A 16,793-nucleotide genomic window follows, 5' to 3' on the forward strand; every position below is an offset into this window, starting at 1 on the left:
AATCCTGGTTCTGGCCACCAGCCTGCCTGCTTCCCCTGGGCTCTTCCCACCTACCTGGGTTACCAAAATAGAAGGAAAAAGAGATAATTGGAGACCTGAAAGGTAACTCCCCACTTTGAATTCTTTAAACCAGGGTACCTTGCCATGACTCTTTTAATTCATCTTTCAATTTTCACATTGCTAATTTGATGAGAGGGCCAATATATATGTACAGATAAGTGTGTGGGGGGGGAAGCATACTTAGATAGTTAGGGTTAATCTAGCGTGCATGGTTAAGAGAATGGCCTCTGGATTCTGAGTCCCTGGGTTAAATTCCAACTGAATCTTCTTACCACCTGTGCAATCTTGAGCAGGTTATTGACCTCTCTATGCCTCAGTTTCCTCATCTGTATACTGTGGAATATTAATAGTACTTGTCTTGTGAATATGAATTAATACATGTCAAGCACTTTGAATATTGCCTGGCTTATTGTTAGTACGATGTAAGTATGAGCTGCGGTTATTCTGTCTTAGGTTATATGTTCTGTTGCCTGGGAGGTAATTTTGGGGCTGAAGAAGCTGACTTTAATGTTCTCGTCCTTGAATTTGTGGTGCCCATTTTCAGTTTTCGCCTTTAAGCTCTGTTCTCCCAACTACCCATTTACTCTATCCACCCAACTTACAGTACACCAGGCAGTTGCTCTAGCACCATCTATGTAGAAGCAGCCCTAAACCTGCCCCCAGCTGTGATAAGCTCTCAACTGATAAAATCCAAGTCAGATTCAGAAATATTTAAAAATGTATACGAAGATAGACAGTTTTCTTTTGGGGATAGAAGGTGTAAGTCAGGAGAATAGCATCTGGGAAGAACGACGCGATGAAACATGCCATGATTTTCCTGAAATCTACTCCATAGCAAACATTTTTCACGCTTGAAGAGGAATGTTTTTGGAGATGAGCTGTCCATCACTTGGACCCCCAGACTAAGTTCTGCGGTCAGTGCCAAGGTCTAGGCATTGCTGACTCTCCCAAAGGCCATGGTCAGGGAGCTCTGTGTGGCAGGTACCTGGAGCTTTTGGTGAGCCTGCAGGGCTGCTGGGCCAGGCGAAGGCCTTCTGGGGTCTGACATGATGAGCTCTGCTAGTCGTAGCTTCTGTGATGAGGTGTGGAACTCCACTGTAACCTGACTTCATCCCCCTCTTCCTTCTCATCCCAACCTCTCTCTCTACCTCTGCCTTCCAGCATGGGATGTAGAGACAGGGAAGTGCCTGAAGACCTTTAAACACAAAGACCCCATCTTGGCCACCAGGATCAATGACACCTACATCGTGAGCAGCTGTGAGCGAGGGATAGTCAAAGTGTGGCACATTGTCATGGCTCAGCTTGTAAAGGTGAGGGAGGTGGGCAGTGGAGGGAACGGGGCACTGGTGGTGATGGATTGGAGGAGACTGATGATTTCCCCCCCATGTAGCCCCCAGACCACCCCAGAACAGAAGGGGAAGCCCCCTTGCTCCCCCACAAGGTGGTCATTCTGAGTTGGTGGAGGGTCAGGGCCCATGTGACTCACGTTGTCATGGAGGTGGTAGTGGAAGACTGAACTCTGATGCGGCGTGATATATATGGGCTCAGAATGTTTCAATAGTGTAGAGATAAAGCACCTTTTTCTTTTCTAGAATATTCTACCCCAATTCTGGCATGGGGTAAGGGGATGAACAAAGTCACAATGGTTTTTCTCCTTACTCTCTGATGAGAACATTGACTGTCTTGAAAGTGATCGAATGTTCCCACACACAAAATGTTCTTGTTCGATTTGAAACCACCTGGCCCTAGTGGGTAATGGTGAGATATCATTTATGCCAGGAGCACAAGATCATAGTGAGAAGCTGTTGGCCTTGCTGGTGGATTTTTTTCCTACCAATCCTGTCACTTAATCTAACCAGTTTTGTAGGCACGGGGATGCCCCAGGTGCCCACTGGATCCTGGTAAGGAGCTGGGAACTTGACCCTTTACTTTCTGGCAGCAGAGAATGCTGAATTCTGCCCCTCTCTGGTACTCCAGGAAGATGGGGCTTGCCTCAGCCACAGAACCACTGGGAGCAAGCCCTCTCAATGATAGCATTTTTCCTTCACTGGGAAGAGAGCTCTGGAGAGAGGGAGGCTTGGACTCCACAGGCCTTCTTAGTGCAGTCACCTTAGTTAAGTACCAAGTAAGTAGTAATCATGGATTGATGGCGTGTGGCGCTGGAATTCATTTAAAGAAGCCTCCAGCTTTGGCCCTCGAAGGAGTCACAGTCTGAGCTGAAGATGGGCTGAAATCAGAGGCATCTTTCCTTGCAGACTCTCAATGGCCACGAGGGAGCTGTGAAGTGTCTGTGCTTTGACCGGTGGCATCTTCTCTCGGGAAGTACTGACGGCCTGGTCATGGCCTGGAGCATGGTGGGAAAGTATGAGCGATGCCTCATGGCCTTCAAGCATCCAAAGTACGTGCCAGGAAAGCCCTATCTGATGAATGGAGTGCTCTCTTCTTTTCACGTCACAGCCTAGACTTCGATTTGGGGCAGATCAGTTCCTTCTGCTGTCTGCTGACCTTTTGTTCCCATTGCTCCTCACCCATTTCTGTTTCCCTCCTCCTCTACCTGTTACCCATTTCACCCCACAACCATCTGTTTGGCTAGTCCCTCTCCCACCCTCTCTTGTTTTTATTAAGAAATAACAATAATAGATGTAGATTTTGAGAAGTGTTTGAAATGTTATACTTATGATACATATGATATATCTGTTACCTACCAAACCTATGAATGTTCGTGGAACCATCCCAAATAATGCCAAATCCACTAAAATTAAAATTCTTGGAATTGATCTTTACCCCAGGAATCCTGTGTTCACAGAAGCTTAAAATGATCCAGGAGACAAAGGTTTAAAAATAGCTAAGGGCTTAAAGAAGGCGCTTACTTAAAGCCTGTGAGCTAGATTCTATTCCAGGATAGCAAATGGATTTCATTTTACAATTTCAATCCCAATTTAGTGGTGGTGGCTGCTTGGAGCCATTTGAGAAGCAGTCTGAGGTCACCTGTGGGCTATTTGGAAAGGGTATTGTGGTCAGTTAATGGTTTTACTATGGCCATAGATTTTACAGGCTGCTCTCTGCCACTCTGTACTACATGAATAATTCTTCTTCCTCTGAGTGCAGTATAAACAGTTTCAGAGAGAGAAATTGATTAAAAGAATTAATGGATCTTCCAGGGGATCTGTCAGGGGATAGTTATTTAGTAAAATGTGGCCCTAGATTTCTGTACACCCTCATAAGAACCTCTTGAATAGGCACACTGGCTTTGTGGGAGGTGAAAGGGGATTTGGAGAGTATGTGTATATATATTTTATACATATTATATATAATATATTACATATTTACATATATTATATATTAATATATATGTATATATTTTATAACATATATAAAATATATGTACATATACATACATAATCTCCAAATTGGGGTACCAAAAATGTATGCACATGATTTGTATTCATCTTTTGTTATGGGTATATATTGAGTGTTACAATGTTATACAGTTTTTTTCCTTCCTTAAATGTGTATGTACATTTTTGGCATCTCTGTATGTGGTCTGTCTGTGGCACATGACTGCATTACGGATGAGTGGGTGCTTGGTAGGGCCTGTGTTCAGTGATTTATCCAACCCTTAAGTGACTATCAGTAAGTCTCATAGCGTGTCATATGGATTATCCAACCTTTTCTTCAAATTTCCTTTCTGCCCTCTTTTCTCCTCTCATTCTTGGATTCCTATTATGTATATGTTGATGTTTGATGATGTCACACAGGTTTCTGAAGTTCTACCCATTTTTCTTTATTCTTTTTCCTTTCTGTTCTTTAGACTGGATAATCTCGATTGATCTCTCTTCAAGTACTTTGCTCATCTGCCTCCTTGAATTTGCTGTTGAGCCCCTCTAGCAAATTTTCATTGTTCAACTCCAGAATTTCAATTTGGATCCTTTTATAATTTCTAACTTTATTGATATTATCTATTTGGTGAGACACTGTTTTAATACTTTCCATTAGCTATTTGTACATATCAAAATAGATGATTTCAAGTCTTTGTCTAGAAAGCTCAACCATTGGGCTTCCTTGGGGACAGTTTCTATTGATTACTTTTTCTCTGCATATGGGCCATACTCTCTAGTATCTTTTTATGCTTTATAATGTTTTGTTGAAAACTGGAATTTGAATATTTCATTTTTTATTATTAAATTTATTGGGGCAACATTGGTTTAACAACATTATATAAAAATCACATATACAAATTTATAATACAACATATATTATGTGCTCACCAACCAAAGCTGATGGTCTCCTTCCATCACCTTGTATTTGATCCCCTTTGCCCTGTTCATCCTCCCCCCACCCCTTTCCCCTCTGGTAACCACCATTCTCTTGTCTGTATTTATGAGGTTTTATTGTTTGTTTATTCACTTGTTGCTTTTTTTTTAATATTTCTATTATTGGGGAAGGGGAACAGGACTTTATTGGGGAACAGTGTGTACTTCCAGGACTTTTTCCAAGTCAAGTTGTTGTGCTTTCAATCTTAGTTGTGGAGGGCGCAGTTCAGCTCCAGGTTTTGGTTATATATTCCACATATGAGTGAAATTATGTGGTTCTTGTCCTTTTCTGCCTGACTTATTTCACTTAGCACAATACTCTTAAGATCCAACCTTTTGTTGTTGCAAATCACAATATTTCATCTTTTTTATGACTGAGTAGTATTTCATTTCATATATATACCACATCTTCTTTATGCAATCATCTGTTGAAGAACAATTGGGTTGTTTCCATGTCTTGGCTATTGTAAATAATGCTGCAGTGAACATATGGGTACATATATCTTTATGAGATAGTGTTTTCAGATTTTGGGGGTAGATACCCAGAAGAGGGATTGCTGGGTCATATGGTAGCTCCATTTCTAGGTTTTTGAGAAACCTTCATACTGTTTTCCATAGTGGCTGCACCAATTTACATTCCTCCCAGCAGTGCACAAGGGATCTCTTTGCTCCACATCCTCTCCAATACTTGTTATTTCTTGTCTTATTGATAGTAGCCATTCTAATGAATGTGAGGTGATATCTCATTGTGATTTTGATATGCATTTCCCTTATAACTAGTGATGTTGAGCATTTTTTCATGTATCTTTTGGCCATCTATATGTCTTCTGTGGAAAAGTGTCTATTCAGGTTCTCTGCCCATTTTTTAAATTGGATTGTTTATTTTTTCTTGTTGAGTTGTATGAGTTCTTTATAAATTTTTGATATTAGCTCCTTATTGGAGGTATCATTTAAAAATATCTTCTTCCATTTGGTTGGTTGTCTGTCTTGTTGATGGTTTCTTCAGCTGTGCAGAAGCTTTTATTTTTGCCCTTACTGCCCTTGCCTTTGGGGTCAAGTTTTCAAAGTCCCCTCTGAGACCAAGGTTCATAAGTTTAGTGCCTATGTTTTCTTCTATGATTCTTATTGTTTCAGGTCTTATATTTAAGTCTGCAATCAATTTTGAGTTAATTTTTGTGTATGGTGCCAGATAGCAGGCTAGTTTCACTCTTTCGCATGTGGTTTTCCCAACACCATTTATTGAAGAGGCTTCCCTTTTTTCATTGTATGTTTTTGGCTTCTTTGTTGAAAATTAGTTGCTCATATATGTATAGGTTTATCTCTGGACTCTCAGTTCTTTTTCAGTGGTCTATGTGTCTGTTTTTCTGACAATACCGTACTGTTTTGATTATTGTAGCTCTGTAGTATAGTTTGAAGTCAGGGATTGTGATACTTATGGCTTTGTTCTTTTTTTTCCTAAGGATAGCTTTTGCTATTTGGCGGTCTTTTGTGGTTCCACACAAATTTGAGGATTTTTTTTGTTCTATTTCTGTGAGAAATGCTGGGATTTTGATAGAGCTTGCATTAGTCTATATACTGCTTTAAGTAATGTGATCATTTTACAAACATGGAATATCTTTACTAATTTACAAACATGGAATATCTTTCCATTTCTTTATGCCTTCTCCAGTTCTTTCAACAATGTCTCATAGTTTTCAGTGTACATGTCCTTCACCTCTTTGTTAAGTTTATTCCTAGGTGTTTTATTCTTTTTGCTGGGATGTAAATGGGATTGTTTTCTTCATTTCTCTTTCTGATATTTCATTGTTATTATATAGGAATGCAACAAATTCTTGTATATTGACTTTGCATCCTGAAACTTTACTATGTTTACTTATTGTTTCTAAGAGTTTTTTGTGTGTGGAGTCTTTATGGTTTTCTATACATAGAACCATGTCATTTGCAAAGAGTGGTAGTTTTACTTCTTTATTTCCAATTTGAATGCCTTTGATTTCTTTTGCTTGCCTGATTGCTCTGGCTAGAACTTCCCATACCATGTTAAATAACAGTAGTATGAGTGGGCATCTTTGTCTTGTTCCTGATATTAGAAGAAAAGGTTTCAGCTTTTTATCACTCAGCATGATATTAGGTGTGGGTTTGTTATACATAGCCTTCATTATGTTGAGATATGTTCCTTCTATACCTACTTTGTTGAGAGTTTTTATTATAAATGGGTGTTGCATCTTATCAAATGCTTTTTTCCCTCTATTGATTTGATGATATGATTTTTATCTTTTATTTTGTTAATGTGGTGTATCACCTTGATTGCTTTACAGATATTAAACCATCCTTGCATTCCCACTTGATTATGATGTATTATTCTTTTAATGTATTGTTGTATTCAATTTGCTAATGTTTTGTTTAGGATTTTTGCATGTATGTTCATCAGAGATATTGTCCTGTAATTTCCTTTTGTGTGTGTTTTCCTTGCCTGGTTTTGGTATCAGGGTAATGTTGGCCTTCTAAAACAAGTTAGGAAGTATTCCCTCTTTTTCCAATTTGAATATTTTAACATGACAACTGTGGAAATCAAATCTCTCTCATCCCCAGAGTTTGTTTTTGTTGTTGCTTATTGTAGTTTTTGGTGTTTGTTTGTTTGTCTGTATTCTTTGTATTGTTTGGCTACTGAAGTCCCTGTTTTATTACCTTGGTGGTACACTAGTGACTGGAAAAAGATTTACTTGAATCCCTGGGAATATTTCCCATTCTTTGACAAGGGATTATGTATGCCTATTGAGGGAAGCCTTCAACACAGCCAGGCAGGTTACAACCCTGCCTTAGCTATTACTTCCTGTTTGTGCAGAACATCAAGGTTAGCCAAGAGTGAGAGCTTAGGGGTATTCCAGTTTTTCCAAGCAGATGCACAGCCATGTATGTGGCCATATAGAGGTCCAGGAATATATATGAGCTTTTAAAAGTCCTGTGGACATTTTATTCCCCAGATTTTTCTTCAAAGATTTTTGGTTAGTGTATTGTTTGCTTCAACAGATATCTATTGCCTTAAGCAGCAGTGATGAAAATATTTGCCTATAAATGTTTTGAACAAATCCTACCTAGGTAACAGCTTTAGCTCGTGGTGAGTTTCTAGTAAGGTGAAATAAATACAAGTTTTTTTGAGTCACTCTCCCAGGAAACCACCAGACAGGTCGAATAGTTCATTGTGAATGAGGTCTGTTCTGTTTTCTCCAGTACCAGGAATTCAGGCTGTTATTTTCATGGCTAGCACTGGGCTGAGAGTTAAGGAAAGGACTAGGCTTCTTGGTGAGACTAAGCCATTTTTCTTGTCTAAGTGCTTCCTGGGTTGCTGCAAGCCTTTGATTATTTTCCAGAGTTCCTAAAAAGTTGACAGTTTTTTTTGCCATTTTTTTCATTGCTTTTATGGAAGGGCAGAATTTTGGAGTTCCTGTTTCTACCATTTTCAATGGCATCACTCTCTGCAGTGTCTTTTAATAAAGAAGGAACAAAGAAGTAGACAAATGACATTTTTAGGGCAGAGATAAAACCTGAAAGGAAACTAGTCTCTGCTAGGATCGTAATAACCACTCTTTCATCACAAGGCATCTTTCCTAGTGTTGGATTCCCCTATAGATGGACTATGATGCACTTAGGATACCAATAATATTGTATTTACATCTTAGAATAAAACTAGAACTTTGTTGGACTTTCTTATACTTAATGTATACTTTATATCTATCTGTCTATCTGTCTATCTATCAATCATCAATCAATCATCTATCTATCTATCTATCTATCTATCTATCTATCTATCTATCTATCATCTAACACATGAAGAGGGATTCAAGCCACATTGGCCTCTTCTCTCTTCTTTGAATATGCTAAGTATGCTTCTGCCTTTCATGGACTTTATTTCTTTTTTGCTAGTGGTTGGATCCTTGAAAAATCTTAATCTGGCCCTTGGATCTGACCAAGGCTAAAGCCAAATGGTATGGAATGGGGGGGGGGTGTCATTCTTTTAACACACTGTAACAATGATCATACTTTGAAACACAAGCCAACACGCACTTTTTCAACACATATTTATTGAGGGCCTGCTATAGGCTAGGCCCTGTGCTGGGCATGCACAGATGAATAAGACATGGGTTGTGTCAAAGAGACTGTCATTATACCTAAAATTCGTGTGTGTGTGTGTGTGTATGGGGGGAAAATCAAGACAAGAGATGGTTTTATGGAGAAAGTAGCACATGAGCTAGTCCATGGATGAAATTAGATGGGTAGAGATGGCAGGGATTGGTGGACTTGCTTTGCGTATAAGATCAAACGAATTGGTGACATCAAATTCAACTTTTCAGTATCATTAACAGGAATGGGATAATTACACTTCTCAGAATTGAATACTGCACATACCTGGAGTCCCACTTGGACCCGGCTGTTGTAGGGAGGATTTTGTTAAAGGCATCTGTCTATCTCCTGGGTCCTTTCTATTTTCTTGCTGGTCATCACAAAAGGGAAACAACAAATCTTGTACCTGGGAACAATTTTGTCCTGAAAGAATGAAAGCCACCAATTTAAGACCCAAAAGAAACTGTTCAAATGCCAGGTTTTTGCTTCGTATAAAGATAGTCATTTTCCCTTTTGTTATGCTTCTTTTTTTTTAAATAATACTATTTGAAAAGGAATCAAAACGTTAAATAATTCTCAGTATGACTTTTGTAGAAGTCAATAGCTAGGAATCAAATTGTAAAAGAAAAGCATGATTATTCGATAGAACCCCCTGCCCACCCAACCCCCAAATTGTGGCACAAGCCTTTGTATTTTGCCACCTTGTGGCACTGTGACCACATTGCAGGAAAAGTACCTGCAGAATGGGAAGAGAGTGCAGCCATGTCTTGAGGGTTAGTGGTTTACATCCAGAATTATAAAATGATGGCAAACATCATTTCAGGGACAGTTATGACCACTGCCTCCCAACCATGCACAAAATACCCTGAACTACAGAAAACCGAGGCAGTTTACCAGAGATGGTTACCACCTGTTCCCCTGTTCCCTTCCAGGGAGGTGCTGCATGTGGCTCTTCTCTTCCTCCGAGTCATCAGTGCCTGTGCAGATGGCAAGATCCGCATTTACAATTTCCTAAATGGGAACTGTCTGAAGGTGATGAAAATCAATGGCAGAGGTGATCCTGTGCTGTCCTTCTTTATTCAGGGCAACAGGTGGGTGTTAGGTGTGAAGGTGGGAGCTGTGAGCACTTCCGTTTGGATGACTTTTTTCTCTGGCATACCAGCCCTAGATTTGCTGGCAGTAGGAGAGAGTGGGTAAAACTGGGCTCCCTTCCAGTTTGGGCTGGAGGAGAGTAATAGTCTTATGAGGGACTAATCGGACTTTGCACCCAACTTAGCAATCAGGGTTCACGTTACTCTTTGTTTGTTCTGAATGCCTGGGTAAATCATGCAGTGAGTGCATATGGCTTTTTTGCAGGGACCCCAGTTCAGCAAACCTGGCCCTGCTTGCTCCCTGAGCATGCATTCTGCTGTCTAAGAGCTCCACCAGCTGTTTTTAATGCTTCACTTCTGACGCAGAGAACTCCAGGAGGGTGGGAGATGGCGGTATCAGGGGGTCCAGTGTCCAGTGGGGGCTGTACTGAGCAGGTGAATTTCTAGAAACCAGAACCATGATTAAGCTAATTGTGTATTATACTATGTTTGTTATATGCTACGTTCAGGGTGATATTATGTGGAAATATCCAAATAGAATCATCTTTTAAATTCTACCACAGGTTCACTTGAGACATCAGTTAATATCCTGAACCATATTGCCTTCCCTTTAATAAAACTTTGCTAATACTATTTTCCATCTTAAAGAGGTTGGGCTGGTAATAAGTCTCATTAAATAAACCCTTTTCAGTTACAAGGTAATAATGTTGTTAAAAAAAATCACCTCTGACTTTTTCTCATTTATGACATCTGAAAGGAGAAAAATTCCTTTTGGATTGAGTACAAATAAGTTTTATTGCAGTGATTCCCTAAATTTTATCCAAGACAAGTCACTCTTTTAGAGAGTTTACACGAACAGTTAAGGTCTTAAAATTGTAGCCCTTTGGAGCAGAAATGAACCTACACATAGTCTTTCTGTCTTTTGTTTATGGTTATAGGAGACCTAGGCAGAGTGGGGAAAGCAGCTTATTCTGTGAATACTGTGAACAACAGAAACCACTGGGTGGGTGGCGACAGTTCTTGGAGGGGGGGGGCCATGTTTGAAACTCCTTTCCTACCAGGGCATAAAAGTGGGAATTAGGGAAGATGGAAATCATCCTGCTTTATAAAGTACAAATGTTCTGTCGAAATGTAGAGCATGCACAGAGACCTTGGAGTGATGGAGTGAAGGAGAGTGGGCTGGAGGGTCAGTGAGGGAGGGAAGCCCTTCCCATCAAAGAGTTTTCCACATCCCTATCACAGCAATAGAAACATGACGTTTGGATGCTGTGCTTTAAAAAATGAATTTCAAGACCTCTGTGTGCCGAGTACCTAAGCCTTCTGCTTTGGGCATCCTTAGGTACTTGGCACTCACTCTAAGAACAGCAATTCATTTAAAAATATTTCAACTCAAGAAACAACGTAATCAGAACATATGTGCCCTGTTCACATGTAGTTTTTAAAGAAAACAGCCAGAGTTGATAAGCCCAGCTGCATGGCATGCTGTCGTCACTCTAGACCCTCCAAGGACCCATGCCACACCTGCAGGAATCTCCTGGGGAAATTCCCTTGACCTCAGGACTGGACAGGATGGTAGCTGCAGTGCATATTTGGAGGCTCAGCAGTGGCAGCCTCAGTGCTCCTTTAGCGGGCAATCTTGTTGTTTTGGTTCCAGGATGTTGATCAACACGGAGAGCAATATTCTCATGTACCAGTTTGAGAATATAAACTGGCAGTACTCCCTGGAACGGCCCAAGCAAAAGAAGACTAAGGATAAGGAGGAGGACAGGGAAGAAAACCGTCTCACAGAAGTCCTCTCCAAGGCTAGCACTCAGGTTTACAGCCTGGGGGACTCCATATCCAGTAAACAAATGGTGGCCCTGGAGTCCCTGTTAACTAAACCTCACAGGTCCCGTGTTCTCCTGAAGTCAGCCAGGTTACTGACAGGTAAGAGAGCTGACTCCCAGGCCATCTCAGCAGTACCCAGTGGAGCAGGTGACGGGCTGCTGGAACTAGTAGTTTCTGTGTGGGATATTTTCGTCAGTGGTTTCATGATGATATAAATCCCTACCTTTAAGGGAGGTATGAGCCATTCTCTTAGACAGCTCAAGGGAACCTCCTGATTTTCAAGGCCTAAGTTTTCAGACTTATTAGAATCTTTGTATAGCTGCTAACATTACCCCTTAATAATTGTCATTAAAACAAGAAAGAAGTAACCAACACCCTCCGGCCATGCCCCAGAATCAAACATATAATACATAATTATTTTCTTAGGATAGAAAGGAGATATTATTATACTGTGGAAAAATGTTCTATGCAGAATGTATTATCTTTAGACCCCCAATTGATAACATGCGTACCTGGAAAATATTAGTTATAAAGCAGATACGTCTGTGTGTGTATGTGTGTATGTATATGTATGTAGGTGTGTGGGGGAGTGGCATGGCTCATGCCATTTTTAAGACATACAAAGAATAAATTATGTGGAGGCTAGAGTAGCCAGACTCCTCTCTTTTTCCTGCCCTATGTTTGGCGTGTAAAATTGGACCCACAGATCAATAGATATTATACTGTGAATGGTCAGCTAATGGTCAGCTAATTAGCTAATTAGCTAATGGTCAGCTAATGGTCAGCTAAAAGGACCAAGAGTTTTAGATAATGCTTAGAGCTTAACAATCAGTAGGGAAAGTGGGTAGGAGGAGAGTAAGGAGGGGATCTAATCTTCTAGGTGGCTACCTGGTTTCATACAGTAAACAGTAAGGTGATGGTTTGGGTGAACACCAGTCAAATGATCAGCAATGCCCCCATTATTCTGACCTAACTGAATTATATAATTACTATGGTTTCCTCCTCGATCTTAATTTAGCAGTGTCAACAGAGGCACCGCAAAGTGAAGGAAAGTCAAGATCACCCAGAAGAGATGGCAAGAAGAGAGCAAGTCCTGTTTCTAAAGAGGCAAATGGTATGGATGGTGGGCAGAAGAGTTTGGAGGCAAAATCCCTCGTAGGAGATAAGATGAATGGTGATACTTTATTCTGAATCAGTCTCAAGATCCAACATGTGTCTCTTCTCTCTCTCTCTCTCTCTCTCTCTCTCTCTCTCTCTCTCTCTCTCTCTCTCTCTCTCTCTTCATTCTAGTTTTTCAGCAGGTCAATAACTTTATCTTTTGAGAATTCAGAATGAATAAAATACCTGGCTTTTCTTAAGAGTGATTGGTTTTCCTTAATCATCTCCTTACCTACTTGAAGCTACAGAATGAGAAACTTTGTAAGAACTAAGTTTCCAATTTGGGGCTCACAGCCTGCCTCCCTTCTCTGCTATTTAGCCTCCTCACTTCTTGGACTGTTGTGTCATCAATCTGAGTAATGGGCACAGCAGGAGAGAACAGGCAGTTAGGATTGATTTCAGAGGGCATTTAGGGGATTTCATGAGGGAGGAGATAGATTTGGGGGTGGGTGCTATGTATGTGAGATAAGAAGATAAGGGAGAGAGCTGGGGAAGAGGCTTTTAAGAAGAGTTACTGGACATCACAAATGGTATGTCCTTTGTTGTTTCTGAGAGACTTTGGTAAAGATTTAAAATGTCTTTCAAATAGTTTTGGCTAATATAATAGTGTTTCTTTAATCAAACTCCCTTCAGAAACTAGTTTCAAGGTGAGGGTAAATTTTTAGTGGGCATCCTTGTATGTACCTACATCTGTGTACCTGCGTAGGTATACGTGTAGGGTAAAGTCCTATGGGTGGCATTGTTGAGCCAAAGGATAACTGCATTTAAAAAATAGAAAGATATTGCCATGGTCGTCCTTTAAAAATGATGTATCAATTTATCATCCCACCAAGAATGCACGAGAGCTCCCACTGCACTCATGCCAACACTGGGTGTTATCCGTCATTTTTCACTTGCTTGTATGATAAGTAAAAATGATATTTGCATTTCTTTAAGGATGATAACTAACAAACTAAATGTCTATCAGTGGGCGGTGACTAAGTAGATAATGAAAAATCCATACTATGCAATGTTATACAACAGCTAAAAGTTGTACTATGAGGCTCTACATATATTGACTTGGAAAGAGGTCCGGAATATATTATGATATGAAAAAAGACAAGTTAATGAACAATGAGCCATCACAATTCTTTTTTATAAAAGGAAAAACACTATGTTTTGTCACACATGTACACACACGTGCAGAATGGTTTATTCAGGGATTGAGAGTGGGGAAGATTTTGACATCTTCATTTCATTTAGTTTTATGTTTTAATAAAATATTTAATTAACAAAGTAAAAGTTGGAGAGAAATTTGAAGTTTCATTTCATCCTAGTATGTCCATACACAAACATCTTGGGATAAAACTATTTGGTCAAAGAAAATTGTATGCTTAACACATGGTTGCATTTTATAGACTGGTATAGTTTGGGGTACAGATCTTTACTTGCTAAGTCAGACTAGACAAATGATTCCTACTTTTCATGACTCAGTTATTCCTTTTGTAAAATGAGAATAATGCTTTTAGTGTATCTGTGAGGTATTGTAAAAATGGAAAGGCCCAAATGAAAGCAATGTTTACGTAATACATTTGCTCATCTGTGAAGACATCCTTGTTAACTTGAGGTCTTAGGCACCGTGGAGGTCTTGACCATAATGCAATATGACAGAATGACTCTCTGGTCCTTGTCAGCAACTTTTGGACCCGCTGCTGTTGTTCAGAACATTTTGAGAACTGCTGTTCAGGAACTGCCTTTGGCTCATGCTGTGATACTTTGCATGTCCCAGGGGTGACATATTTTCTTTTTGAAGAGAGTTTTGATTTTGGGAAATGTCCAAAGATCATCTCGAGTCAAATTTGATTAATAAGGTGCGGATCAAATTTTGGGATACAATTTTTGTTTAAAAATAGAGGTATATTACTATAAATTTATAAGGCCTATTGTGTGGGAATCATAAATGAGGTATGTTTTAAAAAATGTGTGGAACACTGGGATTACATATGTTCCCTCTAAAATATGCATATTTATAGGTTAATATACATTGTACACAAGTATTAGCATATTTGTTAAAAACTGTTGAATATGTCATAATTTCTGGTATCACAGATGCTTTTTGCCCACATGATGGCACATCCATTGAGCAACAAAGACCTCAGTTTGCATAGCAGATAGATTTAATTTTCATGCGTAAGTACTTAATGTTTTTCATGGAACACTGATTTGTTGATTTCGTTCTTTCTTTTTTGAAAAACCAGATGATATGGCAAAAGTACAAAAACAAGGACAACTGGAAACTCTTGGAGACTTGACCAGTTACTACTCAAAGAAAAAGTCCTGGCAAATCCCTATGTCGCCAGACCAGTTTCTCCTTACCGTTAATGCTTTGCAGCAAGCCCATAATTCAGGGGAGTTTGCCTATCCCCGTAGGCCCCAGACCCAAGTCACTGATGTCTGGGCACCTTCAATTTCACACCCAAGGAAGGTCCTGAGCTTCAAAGGAAAAGCAGCAGTCCAACGTGCAGTTGATCAGTTGAGAGTCAGCAACCCTCCCATAGATGTGAAAAAAATCAATATTCCCCTTGAAATCCAGAAACTGCAGCCCAACTTGAAGAACTCTTTGCAAAGTTCTCGGGTCCAGTCCACCATACCCCAGCCTATGATTATCCGCTCCAGGTTCCCTGGCAGCTTCATGGGTAAAGACCCACCTACCAGTTCAATTGATGGGACAGTGCGTAAATTCAGCCCCTTAACCAGCATGCACGTCATTAAACCGAACCGCATGCTGGCTCCACCAGTGAGCGTGACAACCCAGTCTGTCAAGAAAGAACAGCCTCGCTTCTACAAGGCTCTCAATCCTTTTAGATTGAACACTGAGTTCATGCTGTTGACTGTGAAGGAGGAGAAAGAGTATGGCCAAGCCAAGATGAAAGAATATCAGGCCAGAATGTCTCTGGGAGTGGTCAATCCAGAAAAAGCCAGCAAAGCTGCGTGGATCAGGAAGATCAAAGGCCTGTCTATAGATAATTTCATGAAACAAGGGAAAACAGCAGCCCCTGAACTTGGTCCAAACATATTTATCTGATCCAGCCTTGGCAAATTACAATGTCTTACAATAAACAGAAAACCATGTGGATGTTGGTGTTTGGCTTTTTATTTTTATTTATTTATTTTTACTGTTCCCTGGCAATGAATGTAGGGATTCTTAATTATTTTCCTATAAGCCAAAGAACTGATATTATCAAAGTAAGAAAACAGAGGGAGTCTGGGAGAGATTGGCATTTGTATTCCCACTGAAAACCATTCAATGAGACTTTTGGAAGCCCAACTTCATTGATGAGTGATGGGAGATGGAGAAGTGATTATTGGAAATTAAATACCACTCATCACTACCAATTTAGTGATATCATTTTTACAGCAAATGAACTGATGGCTTTGTATCAGAACAATGCATTGGTATTTTTGCTTGGAAGCCTGATGAAGCTCAGTGAGTTCAGTTAAGAAACTAAAAGGAGAAGCCCTCAATGGGGTTGACCTATTGCATTTGAGAACACTATGAGTTCATTTCCTTATCAGGGCTAACTCCTGTGGAAGAGAATTAAACATTTTTACCCTTTCTACAAAGGGGACCACTTACCCTGAGTGTGGTGAGGTTTCTGCTTAAACCTTCTGTAGATGGTGTTAGGGTCCAGGCAGGTCATTTAGAAGAGTGCAGCTCACCATGAGGGATATGGCGCACTGGAGAGCTCAAGGCCTGTGCAAAGGGGAAAGTGGCTCAGCATGGCCTTGGATGCTATGAGAAAATAGGATATATTGGCTTCTGTCCCTGGAACCTGGCACAGGGCTCCTGAAACCCTTATAAATTACTGAGTGATGACAGCACTAGGAGTATCCCTTGTTCTAATGAGGTGACTCTGGGTGGCTCCTGGGTGGGGGCTGGTCACTAGAAGGACCATGCCATGATTAGAAGCTTGGAATTTTCAGCCCAACTCCCCACTTCGTTAGAGAGGAAAGCGGCTGGAAATGGAGTTAATGATCGATCATACCTGCATGAGGAAGCTCCATAAAAATCCCCGTAAAAGGGGGTTCCAAGAGCTTCCAGCTTGGTGAACACATCCACATACTGTGAGGGTGATACACCCCAACTCTGGGGACAGAAACTCCTGTGCTCAGGACCCTCCCAGACCTCACCCAATGTATCTCTTTATCTGCCTCTTTATTTGTATCCTTTATCATAGCCTTCAGT

At 40.3% G+C, this 16,793-nt stretch overlaps 1 protein-coding gene across 1 annotated transcript in view; it reads left to right on the forward strand.

Annotated features, from left to right (window-relative positions):
• FBXW10B (F-box and WD repeat domain containing 10B) overlaps nucleotides 1-15,632 on the forward strand; it is a gene marked incomplete at both ends in the record, with an annotated part of 38,848 nt that extends 23,216 nt beyond the window's left edge. Inside the window, 6 exons of the mRNA XM_081028053.1 lie at nucleotides 1,222-1,370; nucleotides 2,316-2,458; nucleotides 9,425-9,583; nucleotides 11,238-11,509; nucleotides 12,429-12,584; nucleotides 14,806-15,632. Of these exons, the coding sequence (XP_080884179.1) occupies nucleotides 1,222-1,370; nucleotides 2,316-2,458; nucleotides 9,425-9,583; nucleotides 11,238-11,509; nucleotides 12,429-12,584; nucleotides 14,806-15,632 (1,706 nt within the window). The remainder of the gene's footprint in view (nucleotides 1-1,221; nucleotides 1,371-2,315; nucleotides 2,459-9,424; nucleotides 9,584-11,237; nucleotides 11,510-12,428; nucleotides 12,585-14,805) is intronic.
• Nucleotides 15,633-16,793: the final 1,161 nt, after the last annotated feature.

Source organism: Rhinolophus hipposideros, assembly GCF_964194185.1.
Source record: "Rhinolophus hipposideros genome assembly, chromosome: 20".
Classification (NCBI taxonomy): domain Eukaryota; kingdom Metazoa; phylum Chordata; class Mammalia; order Chiroptera; family Rhinolophidae; genus Rhinolophus; species Rhinolophus hipposideros.